This window comes from Oryctolagus cuniculus, chromosome 1 (genome assembly GCF_051225735.1).
Source record: "Oryctolagus cuniculus isolate XC-2025 breed Fujian yellow rabbit chromosome 1, ASM5122573v1, whole genome shotgun sequence".
NCBI classification, from domain to species: Eukaryota; Metazoa; Chordata; class Mammalia; order Lagomorpha; family Leporidae; genus Oryctolagus; species Oryctolagus cuniculus.
The window spans coordinates 201,928,713-201,949,328 of NC_142867.1; the positions used below are offsets into that span (position 1 = coordinate 201,928,713).

General features: G+C 49.1%; 1 protein-coding gene across 3 annotated transcripts in view; it reads right to left on the bottom strand.

Moving 5' to 3' along the window:
- Positions 1 to 20,616, bottom strand: part of HEMGN (hemogen) — a 62,745-nt gene that overhangs the window by 3,717 nt on the left and 38,412 nt on the right. The window contains exons 2-5 of one of the 3 annotated variants that reach the window (XM_089318717.1): positions 16,054 to 16,127; positions 10,601 to 10,733; positions 8,179 to 8,272; positions 396 to 1,834 (exon numbers count right to left, since the gene is read on the bottom strand). In XM_089318717.1, the coding sequence (XP_089174843.1) occupies positions 396 to 1,834; positions 8,179 to 8,272; positions 10,601 to 10,679 (1,612 nt within the window). In that variant the 5' untranslated portion in view covers positions 10,680 to 10,733; positions 16,054 to 16,127. Of the gene's footprint in view, positions 1 to 395; positions 1,835 to 8,178; positions 8,273 to 10,600; positions 10,773 to 16,053; positions 16,128 to 20,616 lie in introns of those variants that run through there. The other 2 variants (XM_089318725.1, XM_089318723.1) reach the window with 2 other exon arrangements.

Consider the following 20,616-nt stretch of genomic DNA (forward strand, 5'->3'; position numbering starts at 1 on the left):
TTGTGCTTCCTTTGGTACCTTGTCCCCCTAATTTACTTGCCTTTGGTTTATCAAGAAAATCACATTTCCCAGGAAAACTTCATTCATCACGCTTCCTTGTTAATCTACACTTAACTGTCCTTTAAAATATTTTGTCCAAATTCATCCTTTATTAAAGGTTCATTTCAATGACTGTAATTTCTCAAAATGGAAAGTACATATCCTAGTACCTACTGTGCATGTTTGCATTTTTAATTGTTTTCTCCTAACTTTTTGGATATATTCCAAGTAGGATGTTGGTTGCATAAAAAATATTTCATACTTGAAACTAACCAATATCATAGTATCCATTGAGATAACGAGGGATCCCCAAAGGAGACCGCGAATCACTGAGGGAGATCTGTGAACAGCCCTACCTTGAGGAAAAGCGTAAACTTCCGTAGCATCTTCCTGGTATACCCCAGGAGCCTGAGCGCCGGGCCCACCTGTTTCTTGGTTTGGTTCTAGAAAGCATTCTTTAGGCACATCCTTATTTCTGTAGGTCTTAGTAGACAGGTCTTCAGGCCCAGGTGTTTCTTGGTCTATAGCGGGTGAGTATTCTGCAGGTTCTGGTGGTTCTTGCTCCGGTTCAGGTGAATATTCTGCAGGTTCCGGTGGTTCCTGCTCTGGTTCAGGTGAATATTCTGCAGGTTCCGGTGGTTCTTGATACACTTCAGGTGAAGATTTTGCCAGGCCAGGTGGTTCTTGATCTATGGCAGAAGCAGGTACTTCTTGGATTGTTTCATGTAAGGGGGTGTTAGGCCCAGCAATTTCTTTACAGGTTTTATGAGAAAAATATTCAGGTTCCACTGTTCCTTGGTGTGTTTTTGTAGAAAGGTCTTTGGGCACAGCTACCTCCTGTGCTGTAGGGAAGAAGCCTTCCGTGTCGGGGATCCCTTGATCTGGTTCAGAATCAAACTGCTCTCCAGCTGTTTGGGGGTGCGTGTCAGGGGCAGAGCCCTGGGGCACATCTGGTGTGGGGGGTGCTTCAGGAGCGCACCCTTCCAGGCTGGCTCTGCCTTCGGATGGTGCAGGAGGAAGAGTCTGGGGTGTGACTGCCTCTTGGCACGTTCCAGGAGACAGATCTTCAGGCCCGGCCACATCTTGGTGCTCTGTGAAAGGGTGGACCTGAAGTACAGCTCTTTCTGGGCACATGTTAGGAGAGTCTTCAGGATCGGCCACATCTTGGTGCTCTGTGAAAGGGTGGACCTGAAGTACAGCTCTTTCTGGGCACATGTTAGGAGAGTCTTCAGGATCGGCCACATCTTGGTGCTCTGTGAAAGGGTGGACCTGAAGTACAGCTCTTTCTGGGCACACGTTAGGAGAGTCTTCAGGCTCAGCCACATCTTGGCGCACTGTGAAAGGGTGGACTTGAAGTACAGCTCTTTCTGGGCACACGTTAGGAGAGTCTTCAGGCTCGGCCACATCTTGGTGCACTGCGAAAGGGTGGTGCTGAAGTCCAGCTGTTTCTGGGCACATTTGGGGAGAAGCGTCTTCAGGGGCGGCTGTATCGTGGCAGGTGTCAGAAGGCTGGCTTTGTACCACTACTTCTTGGTACTTGAAAGGGTTTTCCTGGGCCATTGTGCTTTCTTGGCATATTTCAGGAAAACCCTCCTCAGGCATAACTTGCTGTGGGGAGGCCGCTTGGGGAGAGGCCGTCACGCCTCCAGGAAGCTCCGGTTCTTTCTCTTTGGGTATCAGTGCTTTCTCCATTGCTTCTACCTGAGGCTCCCCTTTCTGTTTAGTATTTTGTTGTCTCTTTCTGCCTCTTTGATTTCTTTTCCCTGTACTCTGCCACTTGCGTTTTTTCTGTTCTCTGTGGAGAGATCAGAAATAGGATTGTCAGCAATGGGGCTACAGAATTCAAATAAATGCTTGTACTGAACAGCCTTGTTGGGCAACCCTGGACAAGTCCCTGATCTCTTTGGGCTGCAGTCTCCTTGTTTGTAAAACAAAGGAGCAGGGCTAGGCATTCTCAATTGTTAGGACGACAAATGCACCCCAGAACATGGTGGCGCTAACGCCTGGCTCTCCAGGAACCTTCCAGAAAGTGTGAAGTTTTGTGTGTGTGTGTGTGTAACAACATATAGGAGGGCATTTCAAAAATGTCATGAAAAATGCATACAATGAAAAAACTGTGTGAATTTCAAAAACACTTTTGCAGCAAATAAAATTATCTTTCAATTCCAGTTTTTTGTTATTTTTTAAGATTTATCTGTTTATTTTTTTAAGATTTATTTATTCATTTGAAAATCAAAGTCACACAGAGAGACATAGAGAGGCTGAGAGAGAGGTCTTCCATCTGCTGGTTCACTCCCCAATTGGCCACAATGGCCGGAGCTGCGCCAATCCCAAGCCAGGAGCCAGGAGTTTCTTCTGGGTCTCCCATGTGGGTGCAGGGGCCCAAGGACTTGGGTTATTTTCCACTGCTTTCCCATGCCATAGCAGAGAGCTGGATCAGACATGGAGCAGCCAGGACTTGAACCGGTGCCCATATGGGATGCCGGCACTGCAGGCAGCAGCTTTACCCACTACACCACAGCACCAGCCCCAATTTATGTATTTATTTGAAAGCCAGAACAACAGTTAAACAAGGAGAGAGACAGAGCGAGAAAGAGAGATCCTCTGTTTGCTAGTTTACTCCCCAAGTGGCCACAACACCCAGGTTGGGACCAGGCTGAAACAAGGAGGCGGGAACTCCATCCTGTTCTCCCACATGGGCAGCAAGAATCCAAGCACCTGGGTCATCTGCCACTGCCTTCCCCTCCCCAAGCACATTAGCAGGAAGCCGGATCAGAAGCAGAGCGGCCAAGACTCAAACCGGCACTCTGATACGGGATGGCAGCGTTGCAAGCAGTAGCCTAACCTGTTGCATCACAACACCAGTCCCTTAATTCCCTTTTTCCACAAACTTTTTTTTTTTCAAAGTCAGAGAGACAGAGAGAGAGAGAGAGATCTTCCTTCCACTGCTTCATTCCCAAAACGCATGCAAGAGTCAGGGCTGGGCCAGGCTGAAGCCAGGAGCCCAGATCTCCATCCAGCTCCCCTACATGGGCACCGGGAACCCTGGTATTTGAGCGATCATCTACTGCCTCCCGGGGTGTCCATTAGCTGGAAGCGGAGATGGGACTTGAACCTAGGCACTCCAGAATGGGATATGGTTGCATCCCAAGCAGCAACTTGACTGCTGTGCCAAACACCCACCACCATGAACTTTCTTGGAGTGCCCTCCTACTTACAGTTTGGTTATGGAAAACGGATTACTCCCATTACAGATTAATAAATTGGCATTCTGGCTTCCACACTGGCCTCTTTGGGTTTAGTCCGTGTGAATTCGCCCACTATTCCCTGGGTAAACTGACCCCATGGATTTCTGGACCTGCAGCCCAGACATGGCTCCTCATCCATGCAGGTTGCATTGGCTGCATGTATGACATAAGAGGGCACTTCAGAAAGGTCACAGAAAGGTCATGGAAAATGGAACTGAAAGGTAAGCTTATTTTGGTGTAAAAAACTTTGAAAGTCATGCAGTTTTTTCATAATACACATTTCCCGTGAACTTTCTGAAGATCCCTTACAGGCATAGATTTCTTTTTTTGTGTGCCAAAATAGATTCAGAATTCCACTTTACACAAACTTTCTGAAATACCCTCACCGTGTCTTGCTTATCTAATACAGTATCTTGTACAAAGAATGCACAGTAGCTACAGTACACACTGTAAGCTGAGTCCAAAGCTGCAGCACTGCTGGAGCCCCATGGAAAGACACAAGAGGCCATGTTCTACCTACTCCTACTTAATAGACAAAAGATCTAGGAGATAAAAGGATTGCAAGGAAGTTGCAGCCAATGACAAATTGTTAGGCACTGCAAATATAACCAAATACAGATGGCTAATACAGATGGGCCGGGGGGTGGGAGGAAGGGACTATAAATAAGCCTTTCATCATTCGTCTAACCCTATTGAAATGCTGTTCTGTGCTACCTGCTCCAGGGAGCTTTCTCTAACAGACCACAGGACTGGAAAGTTCTCCCTCTTAACACACCTGTGCTGAGCAGTGTGAGGACCAAGCTGAAGGCAAGGCCCATAGGCCGCCTCGTCCTGCAGCCGTTTCTGAAGAAGCCATATTTTTCAAAAGCTAGACATTCTTTGGAGACACAATCAGTATGTCGACTACCTTTAATAGTGCTCACCATGCCTGCACACTTAAAGCATGTGTATCTTGTTCTACTTTTTGTGCTTAAAAATTTTGCATACTCAGAAAGTTTTTTAAAAGAGTACCTTGCCAAAACCAGTTTGAAGTCAATATCAAAAAGATATGTATGTGAGAAGACAGTAAAAAATAAATACTAAAAATTGAAGACAGGACCCTGGCCTGAAGTGCTGCCATCCCATATGGGCGCCGGTTCAAGATCCAGCTGCTCTTCTTTCAATCCAGCTCTCTGCTATGGCCTGGGAAGGCAGTAGAAGATGGCCCAAGTCCTTGGGCCCCTGCACCCATGTGCGAGACCTGGAGGAAGTTCCTGGCTCCTGGCTTCGGATCGGCACAGCTCCAGCCGTTGCGGCAAATTGGGGAGTGAACCATTGGATGGAGGACCTCTCTCTCTCTCTGCCTCTCTTCTCTCTGTGTAACTCTGACTTTCAAATAAATAAAAATTTTTTTAAAAAAAGTGAAAAAAAAAAAAAAGCTGGTGTTGTTGCACAGTGGGTTAAGCTACTACCTGTGATGCCAACACCCCATAAGAGCCCAGTTTCGAATCCCGGCTGCTCCACATGAGATCCAGCTTCCTGCTAACGCAGCTGGGAAAGCAGCAGAAGATGGCCCAAGTGCCTGTTACGCATGTGGGAGACTCGGTTGAAACTCTTGGCTCCTAACTTTGGCTTGGGAAGCCGCAGTTGTTGCAGTATTTGGGAAGTGAACCAGAACTCTGTCTGTCTGTCTGTCTCTCTCTCTATTTCATACATACCCTCTCTCTGTAACTCCACCTTACAAATAAATAAATAAATATTTTAAAAATTGAGGGGCCAGCATTGTGGCACTGAGGATAAAGCTGCAACATCTGTGTCACTGGAATCCTATATGGGCTCCGGTTTGTGTCCCAGCTTCTCCACTTCTGATCCAGCTCCCAGCTAATGGTTCTGGGAGAAGGAGTGGAAGGTGGCCCAACTCCTTGATCCCCTGCTGTCCACTTGGGAGACCCGGATGGAGTTCCAGGTTTCTGGATTCAGCCTGGCCCAGTCCTAGCCATTGCAGCCATTTTGGGAGTGAACCAGCAGATGGAAGATCACTTTCTCTCCTTCTCCGTCTGTCCCTCTCTCTGTAACTCTGCCTTTCAAATAAATACATCTTTTTAAAAAGAGAGCTGAAGAGAAACAGGAAATATGAAGATGATGAGTATGCACTCAGCACTGTGAACTATTACTCAAAGTAACTAAGGTAACAAGAGATAAATGACCAAGTTCTTATTGCCAGCTTACCAAAAAAAAAGATGAGAGTTGAGTTCTTCAGAAAACACTTATTTTTCCCTCTAGATATTAAACACTAAATAATTAGTTATGTAGATCTCTCTATGAGATCTAATGGCCCATGTCTTCCCTGGTAGTTTTTTGACTACCAGGCAGTGCTGTGGCATAGCAGGTAAAGCTGCCGTCTGCAGGGCCAGCATCCCATTTGGGTACTGGTTCAAGTCCCAGTGGGATCCAGCTCTCTGCTGTGGCCTGGGAAAGCAGAGAAGATGGTCCACATGAGAGGCCTGGGTGAAGCTCCTGGCTCCTGGTTTTGGATATGCCCAGCTCCAGCTATTGCGGACATTTGAGGAGTAAAGCAACGGATGGAAGACTTTCTCTTTCTCACTCTCTCTCTGCCTCTGCCTCTCTGTAACTCTACTTTTCAAATAAATAAATAAAGCGCGCGCGCACACACACACACACACGTATATGTATATGTTTATGACCTAAGCTTGAGTATGCACTCTCTCAAGATTGTGGGCACTTGGCCTCCCCTTGCCATGGCTCATTTATAAGTATAGAGAGGCAAATAACATCTGCCCAACTTCACGTGGTGGGTCTAAGAATTACACATGACTTACATGAATAAATTATTCAAATATGGCATAAAAGCATACCTCTAATATTAGCATGGGGAACACAAGTGCTTCCTATGTGTCAAATACGACACTTCAAGTACTACTTCTTCTGATAGCTCAAATGATCTTCCCCACCTACACAGGAGATACTATTATCTCCATTTTGCAGATGCCAAAACTAAGGCACAGAGGAGTTGAGTAACTTGGCCAAGGTCAATGGGTAGGCAATAGGGGAGCCAGGCTTCAAATCCAGTTCATTCTGGCTCTAAGAACAAGGCTCTTTTTGCTGGCACTCCACCACTTCTCTCTGAAACTACTAGGGTTTCACTGCATAGGCTATTTTGAGGTGAGAAGAGAGGGCACCCTCCCCAGTGCCACCAGAGCAAGTGCAGCCAGTGGCCTCACCAAGGTGCCATCAGTTAGTGAATTCCTCAGCCCATAAGCTTAGCAAACTAATGCTGGCAGGACACCGAGACCAGCTCCATGCACCAGGGGCAGAGCTCATCAACCAGGCTTGGAGGGAGAAACCTAAATCAACCATGAGAAAAACAGAGCCACACAGTAGAGAATCATTGGGCAGGCAAATGAGCGCACTCTTTTCCTGTAGGCAAGCACTAGGGAAGCCAGGTCTTGGCCAGAAGGTTGCTTAGCGGGTGTGGAGTTATGGAAGCTCACTGGTTCATCTTCACCTACCCCAGGACCCAAGCACAGATGCCTGGGGCAAGACTCAAACCCCTATGCAAACAGCCGTTGGAACCGCAGAGGGCCTAGGCAGGCAGCTCGCTGAGGCTGGAGGCGGCTCAGAGGAGAGTGAAAAATGCAGAAGAGCCAGCATCACTGCAGGCTTGCGGACGCTGAGACCAGAGCGCTGAGCCACCCGAGGGAGCGCAAGAGGAAGTGCCAGCTGCCACTTGGTGGAGAGCTTGGCAAGGCGGGTGCTGCGCTTCTCTGGGTCGGGGGAGCCCCGGATGCAGGCTGGAGAGGATCCTGCCTGAAGGCTTTTTCCTTTCCTGCCAAAGGTTTAAATTCTCGTCCCACTATTCCGGCTCCTTTTTCCTAGGAAAACACATGAACCCACAGCTTCCACGTTGGCCTGGCATCATTCTCCCACCTACCAATCACTCATAAGCCAAGTGGTGTTCTAGACACGGCTGATGGAGCAGAGCAGACAGTCCCGGAGTGGGACAGGGAAGAGTGAGAAAGCCCTTTTGCAGGAAGAGTGCTGCGCTGACGTCACTGGTTCTCAACTGGGCGAGATTCGCTTCTCTCCTCCCCACCACACCCGAGAAGACACCTGACAGTGTCAGGAGACGTTCTGGCTGCCACACTAGGGTGGGAGGTGGAGAGATGCTATGGGCATCTAGAGGCCAGCAAGTGCTACTGAGCGTCCCACGACAAACCGCTAGCCTCCCCGTGACATCAATAGCACCAGGGTGGAAAACTCCAGCTGAAATGAATGCTGGTCTTTGATGCTGCGCCTTCCCCTTTTCCCTCTGTGAGCAAGCAAGGCCCCTGTTGTCACAGTCATATTCTAAATGGAAGCAATTAGATGCTACCTGATTTACACTCATGCTCCTGTGCTCCACGCCATGAGTCCGAGAGTTCGGAACTCCCAAATTCTTCGCCACTCACATACAGCCCACATTTTGGTTTACTCTGCAGAGAGTTAATCACACTCATTGAACAAAGGATTTTACTAATGGGAAACTTGGAGAAGGCTCTTGGGAGCTTCCTCTAGGATATCTCCCACACCCAACACCAAGATGCTTGTGTATCCAGACGTCCAGAGTAGTGAAACCCCAGAGCTCTGTGCAGTGTAAGACAGCTGCCCAGTGCTTTAATTAGAAGACACCTGGCCTAAAGTTTCTGTTCCCACCACTGTGCTGTGTGGCTTTAGGCGAGAGATTTCATCTATTGGAGACTTAGTTTGCCTTTCTCATAAAACAGAGATAACAGTGGCCAATTTTCAGGAGTGTGGAAAAGATGAGATGCAGTGCAAGCCAGTGTCCTGAACTACTGGACGTGCCACATTTGCTCCGTAAGGGTCCGTTCCCTCTCCCTGGTGGCGACCATACCCCAGCAGCCATTGCAAAGTCTGCTTCTCCTGTGCTTCCACTTTTCTTTTCCGGAGTTGTTCTCTGTTTCGCAAAATCCAGGTTCCAGTGACTTCTGTGGGATAAGAACATAGGAGAACATGATGAGCTGTGGCATCAGTGGCAGAGTGGCAGAATTCCCTGTGCTGGGTTTTTCTCCTAGAGTTTTGAGGACAACGGCCATGTTTTCGTTATCCTTGAAGCACTACAGTGAGCCTGGGGCAGACAACCAGACAACATCTTTGAATGAAAAACTCAGAGGTGGACTAGGCATTGTGGCACACCAAGGCGAGCCACTGCCTGGGCTTCTTCCCTGCCGTAGCGGAGCACCAGTTCAAGCCCTGGCTGCTCTGCCTCCCATCCAGCTCCCTGCTGATGTGCCTGGGAAGCAGCAGATGAAGGTTCCAGTACTTAACCCCTGCCACTCAAGTGGGAGACCAGGATGGAGTTCCTTGGCCTTGGCCTGGTCCAGCCCCGGCTCCTGTGAGCATTTGGGGAGTGAACCAGCAGATGGAAGATCTCTGACTCTTTCTCTGTCACTCTTTTGAATAAATACATAAATGTTTTGTTCAAAACGTCAGAGACCTATTCAGACATGGCACGTGCTATTAACATGTGCATTTCTTCAAAATAAATTTTATCTGTGGAACAAGTACTTGGAAAGATCAGGCGTGTTCTACCGGATCATGATAACCTGTTTTCATGTTTAGTCCTCATTCCAACCAGGCCCTATCCTGTTCAGAGTTGTAAGAGAGCATGCCACAACTTTACCTTTCTCAACCTCACGTTCCCACAATACAATGTTCACAATCTCAAGTTCAATGATGCATGATACTTGGCCTAGCTGCCTTTTCCTCATCCACCAGCCGCTCCACTTGTACTGAGCATCTAGGCTGTCGCCAGTTGTTTTCTGCCTTGTGTAACAGTACTACAGCGAGTCTACTCTTTGCATCCTGTTATTTTTTTTTTTTCATTTCGGATTTCTCTGCCTTAGCACAGTGTTTCTCCAAGTCCTTGGGAATAGCAAGGGAGCTATGCAAAAGCCTCTGCTGCCGCCCAGGGTTGAGGAGAGTTAATGGGTCTGTGAGTAGAACTTCCAGAGTCTGTGGTGTGCTGCAGACCTGCCCTGGGACGCCCAGAGCATAGAACGAGCCCTGTGGGTGGCTCCACTCATTCTTAAGGGAGAAAGTGAAACTTATTTTACCAACTTTTTACCAATTTTCTTCCGTGATGAACACAGCTAACAAATCACGGTGGTTTTAGCACTGGGTGACAACTTTGACACCAAAGGAAATCACAGATTTTTTTTTCTTATCACATTACAGTGGTTGCAGATACCTTAAGATATCACTTACTGGATGATTTATTTGATTTAATACTATGATTAGTAGACCCACCACTTCATCTTATTATTTAGTGCAATTATAAATAAGAACAAATACAAGAGTCTTCACAAAGATCACGGAACATGTACAATATCTTGTAATTCCATTGTCCGTGAACTTTTGAAGCCCCTTTGTATTATTCTATCATAATATATTTTTAAAAAGATTTATTTATTTGAAAGGCAGAGTTACAAGGAGAGAGGGAGAGAGAGAGAGAGAAATTGATCTTCCATCCACTGGTTCACTCCCCAGATGGCTCCAATGGCCCTTGCTGGGAGCTTCACCCAGGTCTCTTGCAGGGGCCCAAGCACTTGGGCCGTCTTGTGCTGGTATCCCCGGTGCATTAGCAGGGAGCTGGATCAGAAGTGGAGCAGCCAGGACATGAACCAGAGCTCTCAGGGGATGTCGGCGTCACAGGCAGCAGCTCAACCCTCTATACCACAACACCAGTCCAACACAATATTTTTATTTTAATAGCTGATCTTAGTACAATTTTTTGTTTTGTAAGCCTGTATATTTAGCCTTATGTGTTTCAAATTTTTATTCTAAATTAAACGCTAATCAGAATGCCAAGGAACAAAAAGTTCTAAAACACCATTCTAGGCCCAGAGTTTGGGCAAACCCTTTGAGAAACACTGCTTTAGGACAGATCCAAGGGCTGAGAGCTCAGTGGTTCAGAAGAGCAAGCACTACCATGGTTCTCACCACCGACCGCCAATACCTCCGGAAAAATTACACCAGACTTACGCCATCCAAGGAGCGCTGGCCGTTCTTGTCCTGCTACAAGTTGAGTATTAGCTTTCATTCATGTGTTGAGTATTAGCTTTCATTCATGTGCATGTCATATTAAGAATTCATTTATTGCTACCTTAAGTTCCTCTGGCTCACTAGAATCTTACCACACAAGAGTATAGGAAGAGGCTCAATGATGGCCCCTTTATGCCAGACCCAGCAGGAAGAGGAAGGTGCCCATAGCCCCGTCCTACCCACAGCCACCCCGTGAAGGTCCCTTGCGTTACCTGGAGACTTGGTCTCTCCTCGGTGAGTGTCAGGTGTCTCATGGGGCTTCGAATGACATCCGCCCTTTCCCAAATCCATCTTGCTGCACTGCCGTCCTGGTATTTGGTCTGACTTCCACCAGCAGCCTAAAAGCTTTTTTAAAACACCAAGAGCAACTAACACTTACTGAAGAAAAAAAAAAAAAAACACGCACACAAGCCCGCTTGTCACTTGACTTCCCGCCTAGAGCGTTATCTGGCTGGACCACAGCTGCGGCTAATTCTTGCTTTCTTTATCGCACTGCCCAGGTGTGAGGAGGGGAAATGGCTGGGCCGAGCCCTCGCCCTCCAGCACACAGGGAGCCCTGGGCCACAGCCGGCCACCGCACAGCCCCCAGGACCGCAGCCATTGGGTTGCATCCGCCAGGAAGTGTATGGATTCCTTTCTAGGATGCCAAATGCCTTCTGTCCTCAAGACTGTGCCAAACCAGGCTGTGGTGGGGGCGGGGGAGGGGTCCCTTTTGACAGATGGAGGTGGCCGCCTGTAGAAGGAAGGCAGGGTGTTGCTTCCATGTAGTTAAGTGGCTGGGCTGAGTTACGGCCCTTCTTTGTGACTCTCTTCCCCCATTAACAAAACCAGTAAATAACTGCTGTCTTGCCTACTGCATACGAGTTCTCGTGAATGTGGAAATTTGAGTAATGGTTGTGAAGATTGTGCAGAGTGCCACACTCGTGTGTGAAATTAATCTTACGTGGATTTCTTCTCTGTGACTTTTTTTTCACCTTACTCTGTTGCAAAATAATGTAAAGCCTTGAAGTTTATGCTGTGACTTGGATAATAGACCTACGGAGCCAAATTAGGAATTCAGAGCATATTTGTGCCCTTTTTTGCTCACCCAGCCACAGACAGGTGATTGAAGATGACTAGTGAAATCCACCCCAGTGCAAGATCAGAAAGGATTTCTCAAAACAACCAAAAATGACCATGTTATGTTCCAGGAATTAAAGAGAAATCAAAGGAACCAGGCTTTCTCCCCATGGCCACCCACCCTGGTCAGGCAGCAGGGAGGCCCCGCAGATCATGGTTCAGCGAGAAAGGGACACTTGACGTCATCTGCACGGGCAGCCGGGGCTGGGCAAGGCTGAAGCCAGGAGCCAGGAACCCCACCCCGGTCTCCCAGCTGGGAGACTGCAGGGTTAACAACGTGCTCTGAGTAGAGAGAATTACAGAGTTTGAGTTCCTTGTTGTCATTCTCCTGTCACTCAGTGACCTTGAGCCAGGGAGAGAGCCCTTGAGCCAGAAAACTTCCTTGAATGCCCTGTGGCCACCTGCTAAGCAAGGCTCTGTGCTCCAGGCACTGCAGGCTCGTCTGGGAGCTGGCAGGTGCATCTTCATTGCACAGACACAGTCTTCAGGTTCCTTGCGACCTGTGACAACCATTCTAAGTTGATTCCACTCCTGCTCCACCTGCCCTGTATCTGGAGCGCAGTGTGGAGGAACTCCTAAGAGGGTGGGGTTTCAAGTTAACAGTCAATTGAAAGCAATATTGGGTGGAGAGGCGAGCATAGACATCATGGAACAAACTAGATTGGAAGTTGGGCAAGGTGTCTCTGCCATGATAAGCAGGCGGGCGCGGGAATTTGGGACAGACATAGCCCCAGAGTCACTTTAAGGCCATGGGCCACGGCCTCTTCTCTCTGTAGAAAACTTGAGTCTTTACCAGACTGAACGAGAGATGCTGGGCACAAAGGAGCAGATATTGTTTAAAATGCTGCCTTGCTCTAGAGTTATTTGCATCTATGCACGGAACTCCCCTCTAAATTACAAACTCCCAGAGGGCAGCTACCGCTCCCGAGTCACCGCTCTATCCCTACAGTGCACTCTTGGGGGAGGCTTGACCCACAGGAGTCCCTGCACATGCCTTCCCTCCCCACGTGCAAGGCCAGTGTCCTGCATGTGCAGCCTGGGAAAGGACTGGTGCTCTCGGAGTGGCTGATGCTGCTGTGACTTAGCAACGGGCATGCCATCCTCTGTCCCAGAGCTCTTCTGACTGTCACTCATTCTGTTCCCAACACGCTCCTCTGTGCGGGAGACACAGCCGTTACAAGGCAGTCCCTGCCCCCACGGGGCTTACGTTTTAATGGGGGTGAAGGAAACAATAAGCCACTCAATAAAATATTAATGTCTCAGATGGTGACAGGTGCTTTGGAGAAAAGCCGAGCCAGGAGCGATAGGATAAAGAGTGAGGGGGAGGTCGGTGGTGGCTGCTATTTTAAGTGGCGCAGTCAGGGAAGGCTTGACGGATGGGGTGACTGGTGAGCATTACTGGGGGCGGGGGCAGGGGAGAAAGGGGCGATTCCAGGCAGAGAGCACCATCGAAGGAATGGCCTGAGGACAGGACGAGGGAGGGAGATGGGTCCGGGGAAGGAGCCTGTTGCCCTTGTCAGGATTTCTACCCTGGGACAGTCATGGTGTGGAGAACAGGGGAGTGATGTGTCCGGCTTACACGTTGCAAGGAGCAGTCCACTCCCTGTGCAGGATGCAGGCAGAGGTGGAAGCAGGGGGAACATCAGAGGGCTCTTGCAGTGGTCCAGGTGGAGACGATGAAGGCTTTGGAGGAAGGTGCTGGTGGGGCAGGGGTCAGATGCTGGAGGGACTTACAAATCAGATGTGGGTAAGAACTAAGGAGTCAAGAGTTTGGTACGAGCAACTGGAAGGATGGAGTTAGATTGCGCACAAGGAGGGCTGGGAGGAGCAGGCTTGGAGATGGGCAGGAGCTCCATGCTGGGCAGAAAACAGCAACGCAGCAGCCAGTGAGGCAGAGGAAAACCAGAAAAGGGTGGCGACCTGGAAGCCACATGGGAAAAATGATTCAAGGCGGAGGGACCGACCGCTCTGCTGCGCTGAAGTTTGCTAATAGGTGAAGTAAAGGAAGCATTGAGGACAGTCCTCGCAGCCCAGCTAGGTGGAGCTCAGGATGGTTCAGTGACCTGGCCGAGTCCATCCAGGAAAGACAGGCTGTGCAAAAGGAAAACACCTGACTCCTTCGAAAACAACGGAGAATTTCAAGGGGGCTGCAGCAGGAGACGGAGCCCCGCACACAGCTCTCCTTTCACAAGTGTTTCATTGGATCCTTACAGCAGGCTGACAAAGCAGCTATTATTATCCTCATTTTTCAGATCAGGAGTCTGGTGCTCGGGGTGTTGAGTGGTATAAATATAACCAAGGTCCTAGAGCGGGACTGAGCCCTTCAGCCCCCAGCTCTGGTCCTCTTCCTACTAAAACCAAAAGAAGGAAGGAGGGGAGGGGAGGGGCGGAGGGGAGGGGAGGGGAGGGAGTCCCTCTCCTGCCTCCTGGCCTTTTGGAGCAGGTGTAAGCATTGAGGCCATGTCAGTGCATTTCAGAGCCTGATTGATGCAGACAGAAGTTGGAAGCCAGGAAACACAGTGCTCAGAACTCCTGCCCCAGGGCTCTTTAGGATGTGGGTGAGAAGGGAGCAGAGGAAAAATAGCTCAGCCCTGTACTGGACACTGTTCTGTGGAAGCCGTGACCTGATAAAAGCGCCCCACAGCAGTGTCGGTTCAGGCTCTATTGATAGCATTAGAGGGCCCCCAAACCAGGGTGATGAGAGTCCTGCCATGCTTTGATTGGTCACACGGTGGCTAGAGTGTCGCCCATGAAGACCCTGTGGGTGGTATTTGAAAGCCTGCAAGGGGTGGGGGGGAGGGGGAGTGCAGGGCTGTGCCGCTTCCTGGCTGTGTAGTTCAGGGGAAATCTCTTCCACTCTTTCTGATCCTCCGCTCCATCCCTTGTGAAACAGAGAAGAGGAGTATCTCACCGGGATTCCGCGGGGATAAAAGAGATCCAGAGAGCTTTTTATAAAATGAGAAGCACCGTGCAGGTAGGAGGCCCCTAGGCTTGGGCGTGTGGATGGCATCGTCCAAGGGTTCCGAGGACACACACCCAGCCTTGTCCTAAAATCCCTGTGGGTGGCAGAGTCAAAGGAAGGAAGACATTGCACACTTGTTTTTGGGTTTCTTGTTGTTTTTTGTTTGTTTGTGTTTTTATTCCTTTCTTTCCAGCACGTGGATCAAGCTTTGTTTCCCTGAGTGGGAAAGGCGAGTTTCTCGTTTCGCTCTCCTTCTGCTGATGCATGATAAATGAGCTGTCTCTGGTAAGACAGATGCTCCCTCGCTCGTGCTGATAACATGTTCCATCCCCGTAGAACGGCTGTAGCCTCTCAACCCAGTTTGCTCCGCAGTCCCTCCCCTGGCTGCCTCCCGCCAGGGTTGCCTTCTGTTGCTTGAAGTACAGGCAAATGAAGGTCTCTGAAGGAGCATTGGTGAGTGGTGGTGGTCCGTCACAAGCACAGTTCTGCTCGCACCCTGAGCCACTGCCACCTCTCTGTCCCTCCATTCCTGAACTTTTGGAACCAACAGTGTGTTCTCAGTACCTCCGTTCTGTCCCACGCCACTTCCTGCCTCTGCATCTGAGACCTCGTTTCATCCTCCACGTGTTGTCTCCTAAGTCGTCAATTTCCCAAGGCCAAACCCAGCTGTCACGTCGCCTTCTCTCTCTCTGAACTTCTCTGCAGCTTGTGATCCCTTGGAGCGCTTCTGCCCTCCTTGAAACTCGCTCTGCTCTGGGCTTCTCTGATGGTGTGTCCTTCACCTCCCTTCCTCTTCCATCCTCACAGCTTTTTCTCTCCCTCCCTTCAGCCGTGAGAGGCGCTGATCCGAGAATGAATCCCTGAACTTTTTTTCTATGTACTCTCACCCCTCTTAGAGATCCAGCTTCATGCCTGTAGCTATTGCCCCTGCACAGGTGACTTCTACATCCCTGTCTGAGCTCTGAGGTCACTTCTCAAGGGTCTCTTGGCTATCACCCCCTAGCTGGATGTCCCACCACATTTCAAACTCAGCAAGGCCAAGGCAATCTTACCTCGCCCCTAACACTGAACTCTCCTGTGCCTGCTTTCTTTGGGCTGGTAGCACCATGCCCATGGCTCTCCAGTTTGGTAAATCCCCATTGGTCTGCCACCTCACTCTGTCTCTCAGATCCAGCCGAATACATACAAATCTCTCAGTCCCTTCTTCCCATGGTCCCACATGCTCATTCCCTCTCCCCGTTCCACATCACCATCCCAGACAGGGGCCTCAACTTCGCCATGGACAGGTTAGAAGAGCTGTACCTGCTCCCATCACCCCTCACCCTCCCCAGTCCAGCCCTCAACACAGCCAGGACACCCCTCCTTCAGCTGCCTCTGCACAGTCACCATTCTCTGTAGACTCCTGTAAAGTCTCAGAATGGCCTGCAAAGGAGGGCTACGTTTTTCAGGTTGACACTGAAGGCCCACTCCCCAACTTCCTCACCCCTTACTCTCCTGCAACTGACCAGCGTAGCAAGCACATGGAGCCATGTGCCCTCCCGGTGGGCCGTGAGCCCCCGACACCCACAGAGCCTGAGTTCGTACCTTCTGGTTGGCCAGTGCTCTTCTCCAGGTCTGCCTATCCGGAGAGCAGTGCCTCCGTCACAGTGACGTTGACGCTGATGACGACAATGAGCATGGTGAGCTGATGACATTTAGCCACTCTGCAAACTCATAATGGGAGCCTGACACTTTACACGCATGATTTCACTTGGTCCTCCCAGTGACTTCCACCCTCCTCCACTGATAAGGACAACATGGCTTCAATTGTGGTTTCAAGAAATTTAAGTTATATCCCTACATCATCACATAAGCTCACACATGACAAAGTCAGGCCTCAGAATCACTGTCTGACTCTCAAGTTCACAGATTTAACCATTCTGTTCTATGGCCTTTTCCTACCAAGAGGTGATCTCTCCTTTTGGAGTTATAATCGTACTTGATTTGAGCCTCTTTTATGCTAAATATCACATTTTTTTAAGATTTATTTATTTATTTGAAAGGCGGAGTTACAGAGAGGCAGAGGCAGAGACAGAGACAGAGAGAGGTCTTCCACCCACTGGTTCACTCCCCCAAATGGCTGCAATGGCTGGAGCTGCACTGATCCGAAGCCAGGAACCAGATCTACTGTGTGGGTGCAGGGGCCCAAGCACTTGGGCCATCTTCTACTATTTTCCCAGGCCACAGCAGAGAGCTAGATTAGAAGTGGAGTAGCTGGGACTTGAACCAGCACCCATACGGGATGCCAGCACTGCATGCGGTAGCTTTACCTACTACGCCACAGTGCTGGCCCCAATATCACATTATTTTATTGGTCATGTACGCACATCTTTCCTACTATGTTCTTGCAGCCAACATCTATTGAGCATTTACTTCTTGCCAACCCCTTTGCTAAAAATCTGAGAGAAATTAAACAGGAATCTTTCCTTCAAGGAATTCACAGCTTAACTGCGGGTGATAGGCAACAAGTAAATCTAGATTCCGCATACAATGGAGTGTGACAATTGTAGCATCAACATTTCTACATGTCCCCGGAGCAGAGATGGAGTGCTTGCTGCTGCCACCACAGGACTGGAGACATAAGGAGAGTGCATCGTGCAACCCATGACCACAATTCTCTTCATTCATAAATGCCTGGATGTTCCCAGCATCAGTTCCACAATGAGAGCTGGAGAGATGAAGGTGCTCTGCAAGTGTATGACGGTGTTACTTTTTTCACTTTACAATAGTGCTAAATTGTTCGCTTTTGTTCCACAGAAATAATGATAGTCAATAGTTATCAAGCACTTGCTTACTACATCCCAGGCAGTGTTCTGAGCACTTTCCATCGAGAGTCGGGCCATCTTTACAAGATCCCATAAGGCCACACTGCTGATTGAGGACACAACTGAAGACAGGAATTACATCCGTGCCCCAAGCCACACCCCCAGGGAAGTGGCAACGCTGAGTGGTTTGGTTCAAGAGTTCATAGGCTGGGCCAGCGCCAAGGCTCACTAGGCTAATCCTCTGCCTTGCAGCGCCGGCACACCGGGTTCTAGTCCCGGTCGGGGCGCCAGATTCTGTCCTGGTTGCTCCTCTTCCAGGCCAGCTCTCTGCTGTGGCCCAGGAGTGCAGTGGAGGATGGCCCAAGTGCTTGGGCCCTGCACCCCATGGGAGACCAGGAGAAGTACCTGGCTCCTGCCATCAGATCAGCGTGGTGCGCCGGCCGCAGCGCACCAGCCGTGGCGGGCATTAGAGGGTGAACCAATGGCAAAGGAAGACCTTTCTCTCTGTCTCTCTCACTGTCCACTCTGCCTGTAAAAAAAAAAAAAAAAAAAAAAAAAAGAGTTCATAGGCTTAACCACCTGGCTCTTCTTCCTCTCAACTCTACTTCCTTATTTTTATTTTTCACATCTCCAACACATTTCTTTTTTAAAGGAACGGTTTGAGAGAGAAAAAACACAGGGGACAGACACGTATGGAATAGAAACTAAATGCAAATGGGAAGTGTTTGGCTAATTGTTTTACAGCCACAGCAGAGCAGTACTACCCTGTACAGAGCACAGGGACGGCTCGGAGACGGAGGTGTTCCCTTAGCAAGGCTAAGGTAACTGACTTTGTGGCAGAATTCCTGCTTTTAACCAGATTCAAATAAAAGAACTAACACCCTGGCCCAGGTAGAAGTAGGTGAGGTGCTCAGTGTCACGTGTCACCTAACTACCCACAATGCAGTGCAGGTGGGGTTGTACTCATGGTAGGGGCCGCAATGTAGCTTTCTTTGTTAGGTTCGGCAGCACCCCGGATGCGCACTCCACCGAGTCCTCCTGCATCTCTCCCGGCCTGTTAGCATTTCTGATCACCACCCTGTGGTCACATGCGGTGACCTTGGACCGGTCCCCTGGGGGAGGGGCTGGCATCTCTCGGGCCCTGTGCGAGACCTGAACTTTACTTCTTTAACAGTTAGTAAGGTGTCCATATGTTTTCTGTTTCAATGCCTTTCGCCTCCTTTCTTCCCTATCTCCCTCTTCTTCACAGTCTCCCTCTGTCTGCCAATCATTTGTTGACACCTGCTTTGGACCCAGAGTTATGTAGGGTGCTAGAGATGCAAAGGCAAATATCTAAAACTGCACAGGTAGAAAATAAAGGGAACACAGAGGTGGGGGGCAGCTAAACAAGATGAAGACATGATGTCCAAGAAGCCTTCCTGGAAGAGATGGTCTCGAGGTTAGTTTTGAAGAACAAATAGGAATTAACCACTAGGACACAGCCAGTGGAGCACACACAGGCTCTGGGGTCATCTCTAAGTCCATTCAGTTCAGGTTCTTGGTGACCTTGGACATGCTACTTAACATCTCCCAGCCTCTACTAGAATGGGCAGTACAGTGCTTACCTTCCGAAGTTGTTATGTGAACTGAGAACGATCAATTACGGAAAGTACCCAGCCCGGTGCCTGGCACAAAGCAGACCCTCAAGTGCTGGCTGCTGCGATGATTGTTCTTAATCTCAGTAATAAATGAACATCAAACAATAGAGCTAAGCAGTCCATTAGTGTCATTTTGTTTTATTTTTAAGGAGATGTTCTGGGACCAGCACTGCAGCGTAGAAGGTTAAGCCTCCGCCTGTAGTGCCAGCATCCCATATGGGCACTAGTTTAAGTCCTGGCAGCTCCACTTCCGATCCAGCTCTCTGTTTATGAGCAGTGGAGGATAGTTCAAGTGCTTGGGTCCCTACACCTACGTGAAAGACCCAGATGAGGCTCCTGGCTCCTAGCTTTGACCTGGCCCAGCCCTGGTCATTGCAGCCATTTGGGGAGTAAGCCAGCAGATGGAAGACCGACCTCTCTGTCTCTCTCTCTCTCTCTCTCTCTCTCTGCCTCTCTTTTTGTAACTTTTTTAAAAAGATTTATTTATTTATTTGATAAGGCAGAGTTACAGAGAGGCAGAGGCAGAGAGAGAAAGAGAGGTCTTCCATCTGCTGGTTCACTCCCCAGATGGTCACAACAGCTGGAGCTGCATCGATCCAAAGCCAGGAGCAAGGAGCTTCTTCCAGGTCTCCCAAATGCATGCAGGGGCCCAGGAATTTGGGCCAACCTCTACTGCCTCCCCAGGCCATAGCAGAGAGCTGGATTGGAAGTGGAGCAGCCAGTACCCAAACTGGTGCCCATATGAGATGCTGGCACTGCAGGCGGCAGCTTTACCCACTATGCCACAGCACCAGCCCCAATACATCTTTTAAAAAAGAAGAAGGTTTGCTTATCTTTGTTTTATTTGAAAGGCAGGGAAAGAGAAAGATCTTCCATCCTCTGGTTCACTCCCTAGTTGCCCTCAAAAGCCAGGATTGGGCCAGGCTGGCTGAAGCCAGGAGCTTGGAACGCCATCTGGCTCTGTGACATGAATGGCAGGGACCCAAGGACTTTGAGACGTCACTGCGCCTCCCAGAGTACACATTAGCAGGAAGCTGGATCAGAACCAGAAGAGCCAGGACTCAAACTGCACATTGTTATGGGAGGCTGGCATCTCAAACAGCGACTTCACCACCCAGAGAGAGGTGAGTGTCACACAGCTTCGAGGCGTTCAGGTGGGAGGTGGAATCCAGACCCCCTGACAGTTCTACTGCTTTCCCTTACCTCTCTTGGCTTTCTGAACTCACCGGGCTACAACCAATCCACCTCAAACCCAGGCTGAATAAAGTAGTTTCCCATCTTTCCAGTGGTTTATACACCATCTTTTTTTTTTAATTTGTGCCATATTGTTGTAAAACATCTCCTGTGTTATAATGCACTTAATATTTTTCAAAAGAACTCATTTTTACTCAATATTTAAAATGAAATTTTTAATCACTCTTGTAAGTAGAAAACCAACATCACCTGTGAAACCACAGGTTTGTATAGCAAATTATTTCCTCTAAGACACATTCAAATAAATACTGAGCTATTAAAATAAAAGGTGTTTCATCTAAGATTCTCTTCACTGCCCCAAGTGGTCTGCATGCCACATGTCAGATGACACTGGCCTATGAAATCAATCGCCGAATTATTTTCCTTTCAAAAAACTTCTGGATCACGGCCAAATCTGTTCTCCAAGCCAGCTTCCGTTGGCAGTGGCTGGTTTGTGTAGAAGGGAGAGGACC